At 48.0% G+C, this 17,908-nt stretch overlaps 1 protein-coding gene across 2 annotated transcripts in view; it reads left to right on the top strand.

Moving 5' to 3' along the window:
- Rcan3 (RCAN family member 3) overlaps nucleotides 1-10,164 on the top strand; it is a 19,353-nt gene extending 9,189 nt beyond the window's left edge. For both annotated transcript variants that reach the window (XM_021200415.2, XM_029540368.1), the window contains exons 3-5: nucleotides 4,057-4,230; nucleotides 5,710-5,881; nucleotides 7,688-10,164. In XM_021200415.2, coding sequence (XP_021056074.1) covers nucleotides 4,057-4,230; nucleotides 5,710-5,881; nucleotides 7,688-7,866 — 525 coding nt within the window. In that variant the 3' untranslated portion in view covers nucleotides 7,867-10,164. The remainder of the gene's footprint in view (nucleotides 1-4,056; nucleotides 4,231-5,709; nucleotides 5,882-7,687) is intronic.
- The last annotated feature ends 7,744 nt before the right edge of the window (nucleotides 10,165-17,908 follow it).

The raw sequence follows: 17,908 nt of genomic DNA, 5'->3' as shown, positions 1-17,908 counted from the left end.
TCCTCCTCCTTCTCCTCCTCCTCCTCCTCCTTCTTCTTCTTCTTCTTTTTCTCCTGGCTTCTCTCTCCTTGTCTTCTTCCTGCACTCACTAAAGAAGCAGTTCAGCTTTCTCCTGGGGCTTATTGGGACTATGAGGCTATGAGGAATAGTTATTAGCTCATTGTTAACATTGCTTGTATTGTTCTTTATGGTTTTAAAGGAAAAATGGATTGCCTTTTAAACTACTTATTATTTACTTGCAAAGTGTCTGTGTGTATCCAGCACAAGTTCACAAAAGCCTACATAGCTTTCTTTCTTTAAGACATAGTCCCACTGTGTGGCCCAGACTGACATCGGGGCAATCCTCTTCAGCCTCCTGAGCACTGGGGTTACAGGTAGAAGCCACCACTCTAGACTTGGCCCTTAAATGTTCTAGTCTGTATGCAAAGATTTTTCCCTTTCAGTGAGAGTGGCTCTCACTCTGTAGCCCAGGCTGGGCTTCCTTCCAGTGTCTTTAGGGGCAGAGCTGGATACATGCTCAGACACCTGGGTGCTCAGTTGCCTGCAGAGTGAGGCTCCATGCAGAGTAGGTTGGGGGATAGAGTGTGCATTGTGCAGCATCTGAGTCCCAGGGTGGACAGTTCCTGTAGTCCATCGAGGTGTCAAGGACACAGGTTCACAGCCAGGTTCAGTAAGTCTCTCATAGGGCCATGTGGCCTTGAGGAAGACCTGTGAGAATTAGAAATTCAGCAAAGAAAGGAATCTTCAGCCAGAGGAAACCAGATAGACTAAAACGAGTTAGACAGTGTGAGGCAGGGGAGAGCAACAGGCATTTTGGATGACTGACTCTCAGGCTCTCAGCGCCCAAGTCAAGAACCCTGGGCTGGGAGGTGGGTGTTGGGCCTTCCTGCAAAACACTGCGATGCGGAGTGGAAGCTGCTCTTACGGGGTGCAGTCCTAGGGCTTCTGAGAAAAGAGTGGCATGTGAAACTGCACTGGGCTTAGGAGTGTGATGGGGAGGCTCAGGGCTCCTGCCTGGAGATGGGAGCCTGAGCGGTGCATGGTGGGTGGGGAGGCATGGCCAGCCACAGAGGGTTTCTCTGCAGGTTGCTTTATTTCCAAAGCTGTTTCTTTGCCCGGTTCAGCCACAGCTCAGGAATCTGAAGCATCCCTCCTGCTTTCTCGTTTTTTTAAGAGCTCTGAATTTCCTATTAGAAATAATTTTTTTGTGTGTAAGAAAGCACAGGTATTTAACCCAGCCCTTTGTGTCTATCAGTGAATGTAGCATCCCCAAGTTCAAACAATCGCTGATGGAAAATATTCTGCTAAAAGAAATTTATCTAGGCTAGATGGTGGTGGCACAGGGTTAATCCCAGCACTCGGGAGGCTGAGGCAGGAGGATCTCTGGATTCAAGGCCAGCCTGGGCTACAGAGTTAGTTCCAGGACAGTGAGTTCCAGGCTGTGGAGAGAGGTCCTGTCTCAGAGAGAGGGAGGGAAGGAGCGATGGGAGGAAGGGAGGAGAGAGAGAGAGAAAGAGAGAAGAAACAGTTGTTTCTGTACTGAATATTTAAAAATCTTCCCCATTCCTAAGCAGTGCGGTATAAAAACTGCCCACCTTGTGTTCAGAGTTGTAGGTCATCTAGCAGTGGTTTAACATCCTGGGGAAGTGCACGGATCCTTTGCCAATACTATCCTCTTTAGATCCAACACTTACTGTACAAGCATTTTGGATCTGGGAGGCTCTTCGTACCATTTTATCTTAAAATCATAGTCACAAGCTTTTGGAGACAGTGAGATGGCTCACTGGGAAAAGGTGCTTGTTGCTCAGTGATGTCAGTCTGACAGCCTCCCCAGAAACCCACAGAAAGGTGAGGTGAGTGACCTCCTCATGAGTTCCACACCCAGCCACCCACACACCCACTCGTGCACACAAATAACAGTGAATACACACTTAAGTTCAAGAAAGAATCATGGGGCAGAGCTTCACACCCGTGAATTGATTTCAGGGATTTTTATGTGGAAAAGTTTTGACTCGACAGAAGATGGAGTTCTTGTTGATTTTCTTTTGTTGGTGGTGTGTTTTGCTTTGTTTTGTTTTGTTGTTGTTTTGGATTTTTGTTTTATTTATGTGTATATGTGAGTGAAATCCCAGAGAAACCAGATGAATGTAATGGATCCCTTGGAACTGGAGTTGTAGATGGTTGAGAGCCACCTACTGTGGATGCTGGGAAATGAATCTGAGTCCACTAAGCCACCTCTTCAGGCCCGGCTTTCATTTTTAAAACCATTGGAGCGTTACCTGTATCTCAGACCATGTGTGCTTGTGTGTCTGCACCCACGTGTGTTCCGGTGTCTTAGGGTTATTGTTGCTGTGATAAAACACTGACCTAAGCAACTTGGGGAGGAAAGGATTTATTTGGCACCTACTTCCACAGCACTGTTCATCCTTGAAGAAAGCCAGGACAAGAACTCAAGCAGGGCAGGAACCTGGAGGCAGGAGCTGATGCAGAGGCCATAGAGGGATGCTGCTTACTGGCTTGCTCCTCATGGCTTGCTCAGCCTGCTTTGTTATAGAACCCAGGACCACCTGGGCTGTGTGAGACCTAGTCTTTAAAAAGCAAAAGGTAAACCGGGCGTGGTGGCACACGCCTTTAATCCCAGCACTCGGGAGGCAGAGGCAGGCGGATTTCTGAGTAGGCCAGCCTGGTCTACAGAGTGAGTTCCAGGACAGCCAGGGCTACACAGAGAACCCTGTCTTGAAAAACCAAAAAAAAAAAAAAAAAGCAGAAGGTAGCAAGTGATTTACCTATGTTAGGTTGTGTGTGCATGCTAAGCAGGGTTGTTCAGGTTAGGTTGTGTGTGCATGCTAAGCAGGTGTTGTTCAGGTTCTATGAGGAAGAAATCAAAGGAGACCTCACCTAGTGTGTCAGACATAAGCATGCAAACAAATGCCTAGAACTGTGAGGAAGCAAGGAAGGTCTGAGTGCCAAACACTCTAGTCTCCCATGAGAGGAAGCAAGGCTGGGTGCCTTGACAGCAGCCATGGCATGGCCCTGTTCTGTGTGTGAGTGTGATTTTTTTGAGGCAGGGTTTCTCTGTGTAGCCCTGGCTGTCTTGGAACTCACTCTGTAGACCAGGCTGGCCTGGAACTCAGAAATCCACCTGCCTCTGCCTCCCAAGTGCTGGGATTAAAGGGGTGCGCCACCACTGCCGGGCAACTGTCTTATACATCATAAATATTTGAACCTGCAGTATCTAACAGAGGTAGCCATCTTAAGTCCATGCAAATTGCAGACATGAGCACGGTATATCTGTTGTGTGTAATTTTAAAAAGCCCACGCTTGGTCCCGCTAGGCTCTAGAATCAGAAGCCACCCCTTCCTCCTTGCCCAATGTGGAAAACAGCAGCCTGGCCCTGGTTCCCAAGCCTGGCTTGCTAAGCGGCACAAACGCCAGCACCTACCACTCCTGTTCCACAGAGCCACCTCTCCGGGCACACCGACCACCAAAGACAGCTCCGAAGCTTCGGTTTTTCTCTTGCCCACCTAAATCATCATAAGTGGAAAACACCAGACAGCCAGATTGATTAATGATTAATACCAGCCAGATTTGTATTGATAAATCCCCAACCCCAATATGCCCATGCAAAGAACACACAATTTAGTTATAATATTTATAAGTTGTACGCCTATATTGGGCAGATCTACCACTGCACTGCTCTACTCCCCAGCTGTGGGATCCCTTGCTACTTGCAGCTTCTCCAGGCCACGTGGCTCTCCTCCATCTTCCACCTCCTCTTCATCTTCCTTTCTCTCCATGCCTCCATCTCATCATCCTCTTTCTTCCTTCCTCCTCTTCTCTAAAACTCCTCATTGGAGCCAGGATTAGCATCAAAATACAAACAGCACCAGGGCAATCTACAACAGGTAGCAACTCTGAACACCAGTGAGAAAGGACGAGCACAGGACATAGGGAGTGTGCCAGGCTGCTTCCCCTTAGCGGGTCCCTGTTAACAGGAGTGTTCTGTCTTCCCTCCCCCTTCTCTCTCCTCCCTCTTCCCTGCTGCTCCCGGTGCAGGAGAGGTTTGAGGCCCTGTTCACCCTCTATGATGACCAGGTCACATTCCAGTTGTTCAAGAGCTTTCGCAGAGTGAGGATCAACTTCAGCAAACCGGAGGCCGCGGCGAGAGCGAGGATAGAGCTCCACGAGAGTGAGTTCCACGGCCGGAAGTTGAAGCTTTACTTTGCCCAGGTAACAGCCATTCTGTGCCTGCGCACACAGCCTGCTACAGTTCCAGCTCTAGCACCGGGTCGGAGGCCTGTGAAGTCAGCAGACACTTTACACATATGTCATTTCATGTATTTTAGGAGCACATTAAGCCTCTGTTCTTGTTTCTCTGAGATGAACAGCTAAGGGATTCGTTTTCCTGGCACGTTTGCTCAGCTAGGGCTCTGGGAGGGAAGTCCTGAAACTTCAAGGTTGGCGGATTAAACATTCTGTTCATCTGAGATGGCACTGAGGAGGTGACATCTGTGGGAAAACAGAGGACACAACCTTCAAGAGCCATCAAGATGGCCTGGGGTGTGTGTGTGAAGGTGCTTGCCACCAAGCCTGACAGCCTGAGTTTCATCCCAGGAACTCATCCACGGGTGGAAAGAAGGAACTGACCTGTGTCCTCTGAGGACCACATACGCAGTTTTCTCTCTTCTGAGACAGTAGTGTGTTAGTCAGCCCTTCCCAGTGAATTGGTTACTGGATGAAACGCTGTGACCAAAAGCACCCAGGAGACAAAAGGTTTCTGTAGTTTAGTATCTTGAGTCACCATTCCTTGAGGGAAGCCAAGGCAAGAAGTCAACCTGGGCAGGAACCTGGAGGCAGAGGCCATGGAGGGATGCTGCTGAGTGGCTTGCTCCTCATGGCTTGCTCAGCCTGCTTTCTTATAGAACCTAGAACCACAACCCAGGCTGGTATCATCCACAGTGGGCAGGGCCCTCCCACACCGGTCACTAAGAAAACTTCCTACAGACCTGCCTGCAGTTAGATCTTCTGGAGACATTTTCTCAGCTGGGGTTCCTGTCCCTGGATGACTAAAGCTTGCATCAGGTTGACATATTGTAACCCGCACACCCACTCACACCGCTTGCAAATACCTGGGAGAGTCAGCTGTAAAGGAGAAGAGTCTTAGCCCCTGGTTTGGAGGTTTCAGTCTGCATGTGATTGGCCCTTTTCCTTTGGGCTATGCAGTAGCACATAGGGGCAGAGTTCATGGGAAGCAGGAAGAGTAAGGGGCTGGGGTCCCACTGTCCCTTAGAGTATGTCCCCATGACTAAAGGCCTCCCTGCCTCCTAAAGGCTCCCAGTTTGACCTCTCGGGGGAGCAAGCCTCTACCTACCATGTAGAGCCCAAGGGTCACTTAGAGCCCAGACCACAGAGTAGCATGTTTATCAAGGGTCCAGGGCCTGGGGCCACTTTCAGTCTACCACCTGGAAGGTCACAGACAGTTTGAGAGACAGTTTTAATCATCTCTCCAAGAAAGTAACAATTACCATAAAGTTGGAAATGAAAGCCCTGTGGTGGTGCACGCCTTTAATCTAAGAACTGGAGGCAGGGACAGTGAGATCTGTGGGCCTGGTCTACAGAGTGAATTCCAGGACAGCCAGGGCTAAACAGAGAAACCCTGTCTCAGAAAGAGAAAGGAAAAGACGCTCATAAGCATGCTGTTCCCTGCAGGTGCAGGTGTCCGGGGAGGCTCGGGACAAGTCCTACTTACTGCCACCACAACCCACCAAGCAATTCCTCATCTCCCCTCCCGCCTCACCCCCCGTGGGGTGGAAGCAGAGCGAAGACGCAATGCCAGTGATCAACTATGACCTGCTCTGTGCTGTCTCCAAGCTGGGCCCAGGTACTGCACTCCGCTTTAGCACTCAGTGTCCTCAGACATTGCTGTTCTGTGTGTTGGAGACCGTGTTCAGTATGGGGTGCAGAGCCCAGCAACAGCAGCACTGTCCAGTGGATGGTGTGGCCACACCAGTCTGGGTTCCCACTCCAGCTGTGCACTTTCCAGCGCTGTGGTCCTCAGCCAGTTGCCTAGCCTGGGTTATCTGAGTGTGTTGTAAGGGTTAAATGATGTATGCAGCGTGATCATTTTAGCCATTCAGCCAGAAGTTAATATAGGCAGTTAGTGGACATTCTCAATGCTTTCTCTCTGCAGCCAGTCAGCACAGTGTCTGTCGATGACAGCTGCTTTGGGTGACAGTGACAATGAACTATCGCCCTTCCAAAGTTCTCTCTCTCATTCTTTTTTCATTTCTTACGTCTTTTCTTGTTTGGTCTCTCTCATCTTTGATAATGCGACGAGCTGATTCCCTGCTGTTAAGGTCAGTGTGTCTTCTAGGGCACATCAGAGGCTTTGAGGAGGCACTCTACGCTCCCAGGCGGTTGCGCTCTTAGACAGTAGAGGCCCTACCCTAGACACTGCTGCCTAGAGCCCAGCCAGTACCTCCCATGGCGACCCAGCACCACTGTGAATGTAACTAGCCCACCTTAGTTATCTGTAGAACAGCAGTTAGCATTTATATTAACAATTTAATTAGTATTTATGTAATCTAATCAATGGGTTCTCGTCTTCTTCGTGAGCACAAAGCCAGAGTAAGCATAGAATATAAGAGAGAAGAACCGTGTATTAACTACAGGAAGAGACAGGAGCTGTTTGCGTAGCAAGCCCTCCCTGAGTGAAGGAGAAAGCTTGTGTGTATTCATACAGTGGCAGGCGCAGTCCTGAGCATGCGCAGTTGAAAGTCATGGAGATGAACATGATGGACAGGGTATGCTTGGGCTCGCTTGCACCATGAAGTTTCACCTGAGCATAAGAGAAGGACGGTTGTAAGGTGTGTGCTAACAGGAGTCTGCCTTGAAGGTGCCTGAAGTGCTTGGATTTAACTCCTAGGGCTCAGGACAGAAGGGACAGTGTCTTTACTTTTTTTTTTTTTTAAGATTTATTTTATGTATATGAGTACACTGTAGCTGTACAGATGGTTGTGAGCCTTCATGTGGTTGTTGGGAATTGAATTTTTAGGACCTCTGCTTGCTCCCTTCAACCCCCTTCAACCCCCTTCGCTCCGGTCGACCTTGCTCACTAGTCCCTGCTTGCTCCGGCCCAAAGATTTATCTATTATTATACATAAGTACGCTGTAGCTGACTTCAGATGCACCAGAAGAGGACATCAGATCTCATTGCAGGTGGTTGTGAGCCACCATGTGGTTGCTGGGATTGGAACTCAGGACCTTCGGAAGAGCAGTCAGTGCTCTTACCCACTGTGCTATCTCACCAGCCCAACAGTGTCTTTACAAATAGAATTTCTGCAGGGCATGGTGGTTCTCAACTTTAACAGCACTTGGGAGGCAGAGTCTGGCAACTCCCTGGGAGTTCCAGGTCAGCAGTGCGACTCCAGGGAGTTTAAAAAAAACAAAAAACAAAAAACCAGCTCTTAGGAGATGGAAGCAGAAGAATTAGAGTTCAAGGTCAGCCTCAGCTACAGCAGCAAGTTTCTAACTGGCCCAGAGTTCATGAGACTCAGTCTTAAAAAAAAAAAAAAAAAAAAAAAAAAAAAAAAAAAATCAGCCACTGAATGACGTAGCAAAGAGGAAGTTGGGAGGTAGAAGAAACAGCTTCCTTCACTGGGAGTAAGGCCCCTTCCTGTGCTTGCAGGGGAGAAATATGAACTGCACGCGGGAACCGAGTCCACCCCCAGTGTGGTGGTGCATGTCTGTGAGAGCGAAACTGAAGAGGAAGAAGACACAAAAAATCCGAAACAGAAAATCACGCAGACGCGGCGCCCGGAAGCTCCCACGGCGGCACTGAGTGAACGGCTCGACTGTGCGCTGTGAGCGGCCTGTGTGTCCCACTACTACCGCCGCGCCTGCCGTGGAGCACACAGGGATGCGGCTGCATCTGTCAGGCAGTTGGGCCAGCCTCCCCAGGCTGGAACGTGGGGTGGAGTAGCAGATTCGGCCAGCTGTTTGAAATTCTGAACAGTATTCTCAATGGCACTTTAAGTGACAAGGTTAGCCCTGACCATGTGGCACCTGTCTCCTCCCCCAGAAATATTAGTTCCCTTGAACCTGTAGAGCATTGGGTACCACAGGCCAGAAGTAGAGTCACCCAGTGCACTGCCATTTTTACAGATTTAAAAATTAATCTTACGATTTCAGTACTTTGGTGTGGGTATTTTTGTACAGGTGTGGCAGTGTCATAACAAATCTATTGAGGAAAGGCAAAGTGTTGTTCTGTAGACATGACCTCTTTTTTTTGGTTGCACGAGAAGAAACCTGAGATACAAAATCATTTGTAGAAGTCATTTCTCTCAAGTATTTTTTCACTAGCTTTGAGGATGAAAGGCCAAATGACTGAGATTGTCAGATCCAGATGTCATGGGCAGATGTGCTCTTGGCTCTCCTGGCTGTCCATCTGCCCTGGCTCTCTTGGCTGTCCATCTTACTTGGCAGTCAGTGACAGTGGTGTACAGAACTCTGCTCCCAGCTCAGCCCTTCCCAGCCTCGGCTCTGCTGGAGGAACCCGACCTTTGCCAGTGGGATGTGTCACCGGGAAGCTTGGCTGAGGACTACGTAGTTGGAGCTTGCACGGCAGCTCTTCAGTCACTCTCTTTACCTTAATGCTGGCCTGCTACTGCTTGAGGTTTCCTGTGCTGTGTGTGTAATCATGGACATTAGTCGGTCTTAACTTTAGAAGATAATGATAAGACTTTGTGAAGACCACTTTAAATTGGGGGAGCCTGTTTGTTTTTGTTTTCTTCAAAGACAGGGTTTCACTTTGTAGCTCCTGGGCCTCACGTCCCCTGTGATCCTCCTGCCTCAGCTTCCCAAGTGCTAGAATTACAGGGGTGAGCACTACACACTTCCAAGATTTCCATTCAAGTATTTCAGCTGTTCGGAATGAAAAATTACCTGTACTTTTCCCCATGGACTAGGGAGAGTAAACATTCTTTTGGGGGTGGTTGAGTTTGTTTGGTTGGTTGGTTGGTTGGTTTTGAGACAAGATTTCACACCGTAGCTCAGGCTAGCCTGTGACTTCCCCCTTTAACGGACATTTCCACCTTTGCTTGCAGTTGGTCCTCAGATAGAATTGCTTCTTACACTTGAAGATGTGCTGTTTGGGCCTCCATAGGTTGCTCAGCCTCACTGGTCCCTCACAGGCTTTCCTGCCTTTGAGTACCGGGCTACAGGCACATCAGCCGCTCCACTCATCCAACTGTTCTTACACAGCAAGTGTTCAGAGCTGGCTGGCCTAAGTGAAGGGGCTGGGCATAGACCAGAGAGGAACATAGCTGCTACTGCAAAGAAAGGAACGTAGAGAACTGAAGCCATGAGAGCCATGTACATGTTAGGGCTGGGTCTTTTTTGTGGTAGGATTGATCTCATGGTCGTGCATACGTGCCCACATGTGCACACACACATGTGCATTGTGTTTCTTATTAAAACAGGGTCTCCTGTAGTCCAGGTTGAATTCAAGCTTGCTGTGTCCCAAGGATGACCTTGAACTCCTGCCTCTGTCTCCTAAGTGCTAGGACTGCGGGTGTGTGCCACCATACCTAATAAGAACAGGACAGGTGTCCCTGGCCTTCGGATCCTGTCGAATGCTGGATTCTGCATTTGCCATTGGAAAGCCTTTGTGTAGATTCAGTTGAAGATTAAGATTCCACCCGCACTGGTTTTTAGATCCAAGTCATCTGCCAGATAAAGTGAGTTTTGTTTTGAGGTGCCATCTCATGTGGCCCAGGTTGGTCTCAAACACCAGGCCTCAGTGGGTCTTCCCAATTGACTGGATCCAGGCACACGTTGCCGCCGTGATCCTGAGACTTTGAAGGCAAATACAGTAGATCAGGAATTCAAGGTCATCCTTGGCTTCACAGTGCTTTGCAGTGCTGAGCTCAGCAGGTTGCTTCTTTGTAAGGAGGTTGCTTGATTGTAAGGTAGACCCTCGCTGCCAGCAAGTGTGTTCTCAACTGTTGGGGAGTTGTGTGTTCCCATTATATAGTACATATAATATATAGTACACATGCTCTCTAATTTTCCAAGTGATCCTAACCCAGTTTTAAAATTTGTCTTGGCTTTCATTTTCTACCCATCAATTAAAGAACATCTGTTGCTGTCGGGTTTTTTTTTTAAGTCAAGAAGTTCAAATCTGCGTACATAATGTTACCTGGACCACTGGCAGCTGTGTTGCCACTTTATGTGGGTTCCCTGGATATTCACAGTCATGCTACATGCTAGAATTTACATGTTAGAATGTAAACAGTCATAGTGAGAGAAGAGCCAGGCTCAAAGGATGCATGGAGTTAAAGGTTCTCTATGGAACGTCCCTCTCCCTCGGCTTAGAAAGTCAAGTTCTATTCCAGACTAATGGTGGGCCTGGGCTTTATATTTTTATGTGAACTATTTTTAGACTCGAGGATCTGGTTTTCAGAAGAGAGCTTTCAGTGTAGTTAAACTGTGGACGTATACTGGAGTCTTTGATGCCGTGGGTCCACACCTGCTTGCTTGCCTTCTTTTCTATAGAGCTTGGGATCTCACCTGTCAGGTGAGCTTGGTCACCTTCCACCTCCCTCTGTGTTCCCTGATACATCTGTCTTAAAGGAAACGTTATCTGGGTGTGGTGGCCCCCGGCCTGTGATCTCAGCCTGCAGGAGACTGAGGCAGGAGGATCGAGAGAACGAGGCTAGCCTGGGCTACATGAGTTAGACCATCTCCGAATAAGGTATTTCCTTTTTTGGTGTGACAGGACAGAGCAATTGGGAAAATATTTACTTCTAGCCAAGAAGCCTGTATCCTGGACTTATTCTACACAAACTTAAGTACACAGAGAGAGTAAGATGCATGAACCTTGAGCAACCACATGACAAATGACTATTGGGGTTTCAAACTCCCCTCAGAGTGTGTTCTCCAGAACCTCCGTCCTCCCCCTCAGAGTGCCACTGTTTGCCCCAGTCTTGAGCAGAGCACAATTCATAGTCAGGAATACCAAATGTACTCAGCATGGTGACATACGCTATCCTCTCAGCACTTAGGAGACAGAGGCAGGAGGATGTTGCAAGTTTAAGGCCAGCCTGGGCCATGTACCAAGACCCTGTCTAAAAACAAGGGGACTCCTGGGTGTACAGGTATCCCAGTGACAGATAACAGCGACTGTGCATCTTTGGCCACGGCTGGGAACATGCCCTGTTCCCTGTGGTTTCTAGTCAAGGCTAGAAGTGATCCCAGATACGGTCAGCATGCAGACACCACCTACTAACTCGGATTAGTGCTTTCTCTTGGAAACCTGCAGTTCTTGACGTGGGTCCCGAGAGCCTTGCAGGTCCCACGTGGCCTGACCGGATGTGCATTTTTGACATAAGGGGGATTTCTTTACTATCTATGCAGATAATTTGTGGTTTCTGTACCGTTCCTTGTCGGTATCCCGGAGGGACAACAGGTGTCAGTCCTGTGCCGTGCCGTGCCCTGCCCTCTGCTGTCAGCCCCTGAGTATTTATTCACGTCACTTGTGTCTTTGATGTGTGAGAACGCATTCACAGCTATTGTACCATTGATCTCCACAACTGAAACTGCAGCTGGATTAAGTCCCGAATCCAGCATGTCTGTAGTCCCCTGGTCCTATGAAGTATAGTAAATGCTCGCTGCACTTGTGGAGACTGGTCAGTGAGCTTTGTCCGTGTGTCCTGTGATTTCAGTATCCTTGACCTGATGGCCATAGTTCATTATCAACTTCAACTGTCCTGTGTCCCGAGGCTTTCGAACACTCCTTGTCCTGTAAGGAGGTGACAAAGGCAGACTGTGACCTGGAAGAGACTTGTGATTACCTGTAACAAATGTTGATGTTGAAACTAATAAAGAGTTGTTTTTTAAGTCAGCTCATTGAGCAGTCTCTTCAGTGTATATACTAGGACTGACTGGAATTCCAGGACAGCCAGGGCTACACAGTGAGACCTTGTCTCAATTAAAACTAAACAGTGCCCTATTTGGGAATGGAAAGGAACAGAACCCCCCCCCCAGGGGGTAGCACCCCAAATCCCTAGCCCCCAGCCCCACCCTCACCCCACTCACCTTTACCAGAAGATGCAGAGGCAGTTGCCTAAGTCTCAAATTAGACAAAATCAACGTGTTACTAGACTGCATAGGCGTGTCCTTTTTCTAGTGCTCTGAGCTCTATCTGGTGGGACTCTGTAATCCTCCTGGAAGCATGTCAGGACTCAAGGGTGCTTTATATAGTTTTGAGTAAAATGAACGCAAAGCAAGCTGGTGGTTCCACCTCCTTGGCTGCCTCTCCGGGTTGGTCTGCAGAGCTGCCACCAGGTGGCGCTGTGCTTCCAGGTTGGGGCCTTGGTCTCTGCTTAAGGCTCTACTATAACTTGGGGTTCAGAAGGAGCTTAGAAGGTAGGTTTCGTGCTTAGTTGGCATGCACTGGGCCCCAGGCTTCATCCCCAACACCCTGACAACACTCGCCCAAACCCCTACCATCAGGATCAAATTTCCTTTGGTTGATAACAGTAAGCAGAACCGGCATTACAAACCAAAAAAGAAAAAAAGCCGCTTTTGAAAACACAGACTAGAGGTCCGAGGTGTGACTTAGCTGGCAGAGTGCTTTCCTAACTTTCACAAGACCCTGTGTTGGATCCCCGGCCACTGTGGATGGCACAGGCCTATAACCCTTCTGAGGAAGGAAGGTCAGGAGTTCAAGGTCATCCTCAGCTACACAGCAAGTTCAATGTCAGCCTGGGCTACATGAAGCCATGTCTCCAAATAACAGAACAGTACAGGACAGGACTAGACATGGTCATGTATGTCTAAAAGGTCAGTTCTTTGGGGTTTAGAGTCAGGAGGATCAGTTCAAGGTCACCCTCAACTATATACAAGTTCGAGGCTAGCCTGTGCTACATGAAATCCTGCCTCTAAAAGCCATGAAACAAAAAAGCACAGACTAGAAAATATAAGAATGAAGTCTAACTTCGAAATTATCCTCCTAAAAATAAGCCGACTTCAAAGCTCATCAGCAGCCTGAAAAGATGGCTCAGCGGTTAAGAGCACTGACTGCTCTTCTGAAGGTCCTGAGTTCAAATCCCAGCAACCATGTGGTGGCTCACAACCATCCGTAATGAGATCTGACGCCCTCTTCTGGTGTGTCTGGAGTCAGCTACAGTGTACTTAGATAATAAGTCTTTGGGCTGGAGCGAGCTGGGTTGACTGGTGCGAGCGGGGCCGACCAACCGACTGAAGGGAGCAGAGGTCCTGAATTCAATTCCCAGCAACCACACGATGGCTCAGAGTACTCATATATAGCAGTGGTGGCGCATACCTTTAATCCCAGCACTTGGGAGGCAGAGGCAGGCGGATTTCTGAGTTTGGGGCCAGCTTAGTCTACAGAGTGAGTTCCAGGACAGCCAAGGTTACCCTGTCTCAAAAAAAAAAAGTTATATATAAAATATATATAAAACACCAAAAAAGCTCATCAGTGTGTATCAGTTCTGTTAGTACCAGACGCAGCATTGAGAGGAACCCGTGTGAGCACACAGCCCTGACCCTTGATTGCCGCCACAGGAAAGTCTTGAAATCCTGCCAAGGTTCCTCTGCTCTTCCAACTGCTCTGAAGGTTAGAACACTGGTCAGAGCCCGGCGTGGTGGCGCACGCCTTTAATCCCAGCACTCCGGAGGCAGAGGCAGGCAGATTTCTGAGTTCAAGGCCAGCCTGGTCTACAGAGTGAGTTCCAGGACAGCCAGGGCTACACAGAGAAACCCTGTCTTGAAAAACAAACAAACAAACAAACACCACTGTTTTACGGCTGTGAAGAGACACCATGACCAAGGCAGCTCTGACCAAGGAAAGCATTTAACTGGGTGGGAGCTTGCTTACAGTTTCAGAGATTTACTCCATGATCATCACGGCTGGGAGCATGGTGGTGTGAAGGTAGACCTGCTGGCAAAGTAGCTGAGAACCATATCCTGATCTTCAGGCAGGAGAAAGGCATAGATGCAGATAGGCTCACACAGAGAGACAGGCAGGCACTGGGCCTGGTGTGAGCATTTGAAACCTCAAAGCCCACCCCACTGACAAGACACATGCACTCAAATAGGCCACACCTCCCAATCCTTCTAATCCTTCTCAAACAGTGCCACTCCCTGGTGACTAAGCACACAAATATATGAGCCTGTGGGGAATTGTCATCCAACCCACCACAGGGGGTGCTGAATCTATGTTATCTAGGGGGTTGTGGCCTGAAATGTTCAGAAAAATCACTTTCTCTATTACAGTGTTTCTAGAGCCTTCTAAACCCATACTGCAGCTAGGAGGTAGGCTCATACTGTCAACCATCCCGTATGCCTCATCATTGGCTCACATGTGGAGGGATGCCAGTACACTGCTGTCCTGGGTTTCTCAAATGTCATAAGCTTCCCTCAGCCTGCCTGCCTTTCTTTTCATTACTGCTGTGATAAAGTACCCTGACTAAATGACTTAAGGAAGAAAAGTTTTATTTCTAGCTCATAGTTCCATGTTACGATCCATCATGGCAGGGAGATCAAGACAACATGATCTTGAAGCAGCCAGTTGCGCTATGCCCTGATCAGAAGAGAGTAACGAATGCAAGCATGGGAGAGTGCTCCATGCGTGGGAGTGCTCCATGCATGAGAGTGGGAGTGCTCCACGCATGCTAATATTCCACTTGCTTTCTCCACTCTGTCTCACGCCAGCAGTCCAGAATTTCCTACCTAAGGAAGGGTCCTGCCCGCAACTGAGATGGCGCTTCTCAAATCAATTAGTGTAATCAAAAGAGTCCTCTTGATCTGGTTGGGTTTTTGACAGCTAGACACAAACTAGAGTTATCTGGGAAGTTGATCTCAGCTGAGAAAATGCCTCCATCAGATTGCCTGGTCCCCATTCCCTGGGCAAGTGGCCTTGAGGTTTATAAAGAAACCAGGCTGAACAAGCTATGAGGAGCAAGCCAGACACAAGCTGATCTTGAAAACAGCTGAGTGGCCAGTGTGGTGACCCAGGCTTGTAATCACAGCACTTGAGATGTGGAGACAGGAAGGTCAGGAGTTCAAGGTCATCCTAAGCATAAGAGACCCTGTCTAAAAAACGATAATTCTTTGTAGCAAAAGTGGGTGTGAGGGCTGGAGAGATGGCTCAGCAGTCAAGAGCACTGACTACTCTTCGGGAGGACCTGAACTCAGTTCTCAGCAACCTCATGGTGGCTCACAACCCTCTGTAATGGGATCCCATGCCCTCTTTTGGTGTGTCTGAAGACAGCAATAGTGTACTCACATACATTAAATAAATAAATAAATAAATAAATAGGTTTTTCAAGACAGGGTTTCTCTGTATAGCCCTGGCTGTCCTGGAACTCACTCTGTAGACCAGGCTGACCTCAAACTCAGAAATCTGCCTGCCTCTGCCTCCCGAGTGCTGGGATTAAAGCCGTGTGCCACCACGCCCAGCAATAAATCATTTTTAAAAAATGGGTGTGAGTCACTTTCTATAGTCCCTGTATTTGGAAAGCAAAACAGACAGTAATAGATCCTGTACAAATAGAAAAACAGACAACTACTGTTTAGTACCCATGGGCAGCTCAAGAACCATGCGCCATAACTGAAAAATCTTATCTCCTCTTAGGTCTCACCCAGCCTTCCTATGGGACTTACACTATTAGCACAGGGCTAGAGAGATGGCTCAGTGAATAGCAATGCTTGCTGCCAAGCCTGACGACCCGAGTTCTACCCCCAGGACCTATGAAGGATGGAGACAACTTACCGCCACATGTCTGCTGTGGCACGTGTACATATCTTTACACACACACACACACACACACACACACATTAATGAAGAAACATTTTTAAAGGTGTTATTTATTTTTGTTTATATGAGTACACTGTAGCTACCTTCAGACACACCAGAAGAGTGCATCAGATCCCATTACAGATGGTCGTGAGCCACCATGTGGTTGCTGGGAATTGAACTCAGAACCTCTGGAAGAGCAGTCAGTGCTCTTAAACACTAAGCCATCTCTCCAGCCCAAGAAGAAAATTTTTAATTGTCAAAAATGTGTGATTCCTCTGTGTGCATGTGTGTGTGTGCCTGCAGAGGTGTATGTATGTTCGTGTGTGTGTGTGTGTGTGTGTGTGTGTGTGTGTGTGTAACACCTGCAAGTATGTGTGTATACCTGCACCATAGGTGCATGTGGAGGGAGGTTATAGGATAATTCTGGAAGGTTCTACTCTGTGTGGGCTCTGGGGATCCAACCCAGGTCAGCAGGCTAGCCCACTGAGCCATCTCACTGCTCCAAAACAACATAATTTCTTTTTTGTTTTTTTCGAGACAGGGTTTCTCTGTATAGCCTTGGCTGTCCTGGAACACACTCTGTAGACCAGGCTGGCCTCGAACTCAGAAATCTGCCTGCCTCTGCCTCCCGAGTGCTGGGATTAAAGGCGTGCTATAATTTCTTTTCAAAACTGTTAATACATCTGCCTTCTTCCTGCCTTGCCATTGAGCTAAGACAAGTTAATGATTGCATGATATTTTCTTCTGCTGTAAGAAAATATTTTGCTGTGATATCTTTAAATGAAATAACAGGCTGTTTTTTGGGGGGTGATTTTTGTGCCCTTTATTTGAGGATAATTATTTCACAAGAGTGCCCAGTGATGCTCAGTCTGTGGCTAGATGAGTATATAGATGGGTTTATATATATATGGTTGTTGGTTTTTTTGGTTTTGTTTTGGGTTTTTTTTTTTTTTTGGATTTGTTGTTAAATAATTTACTCCAAATGGACAGGAAAACATAGTATCACTCAGTGCTCTCTGTGGGTGGTAGACTTGAGTCACCATTTCCCTACAATTCAGAGAAGTAATCAGGTGATGTCTTGGCCCAGCACCATCTGCCTTCAGCATCTTTTGAGTAACTGAGATCTTTATTGGCGAGTTCTCTGATCTTCTTGCTATGGGATTCTGTCGAGCCTCCCCCCTCATCCCCCCTAGAAGAGGAAATGAGGTGAGCAAGCAGGTTTTCTCAGTCTTTCTGATACTGGGTTTAGCTGATTTCCTGGGCTGCTGTAGTCATTTCTGAGGTGATTTCTAGCCCATTAGAAATTTCTAGTAACCGCTGGTAAAGCCAGAGCGGAGAGGGGTCCCTCTGCACCTGAGACGCTGCCTTTGAGTGTGACGTGACCCTAGGCTCACTAGCAGTTTCCCCTGTGAAAAGGCACACACACACATGCTCACACATGTGCATGCATGTACACACAAATACACCACCACCACCACCACCATCATCACTATCACCATCATCATCATCATCTCTTAGTTAATGGGGTGGGAGCTGGTGTTTCTAGACTTTTTATTTATGCCAGTGAGCAGTGACCACAGAAGGGATAACTCTAAAGACCACCACACTGGGGCTGGAGAGATGGCTCAGCGGCTAAGAGCACTGACTGCTCTTCCGAAGATCATGAGTTCAAATCCTAGCAACCACACGGTGGCTCACAGCCATCTGTAATGAGATCTGATGCCAGCTTCCAGGGTGTCTGAAGACAGCTACAGTGTACTTACATATAACAAATAAATAAGTCTTTAAAAAAAAAAAAAAAAAAGACCACCACACTGTCCTAAGGAAGTTGGAGAAAACTAGAAGCCAGGCTCAAGGGAGGACTGACAGCAGGTTGGAGAGACAGAGAGGAAAGCCTAAAGATAAACAAAGTGGGGCTGGCAGGATTGCCCAGTGGTTAGGGACACTTGCTGCCCTTGCAAAGGACTCGGATTTGGTTCTCAGCACCCACAAGGTAGTTCACAACCACTGGATCCAGGGAATACAGTACCCTCTTCTGACCTCCACGGACAGAGGCACACATGTGGTGCACAGACACGCATGTAG

The sequence above is a fragment of the Mus pahari genome, chromosome 6 (genome assembly GCF_900095145.1).
Source record: "Mus pahari chromosome 6, PAHARI_EIJ_v1.1, whole genome shotgun sequence".
Taxonomy (NCBI): domain Eukaryota; kingdom Metazoa; phylum Chordata; class Mammalia; order Rodentia; family Muridae; genus Mus; species Mus pahari.
This window is presented reverse-complemented; position numbering and strand designations above follow the sequence as displayed.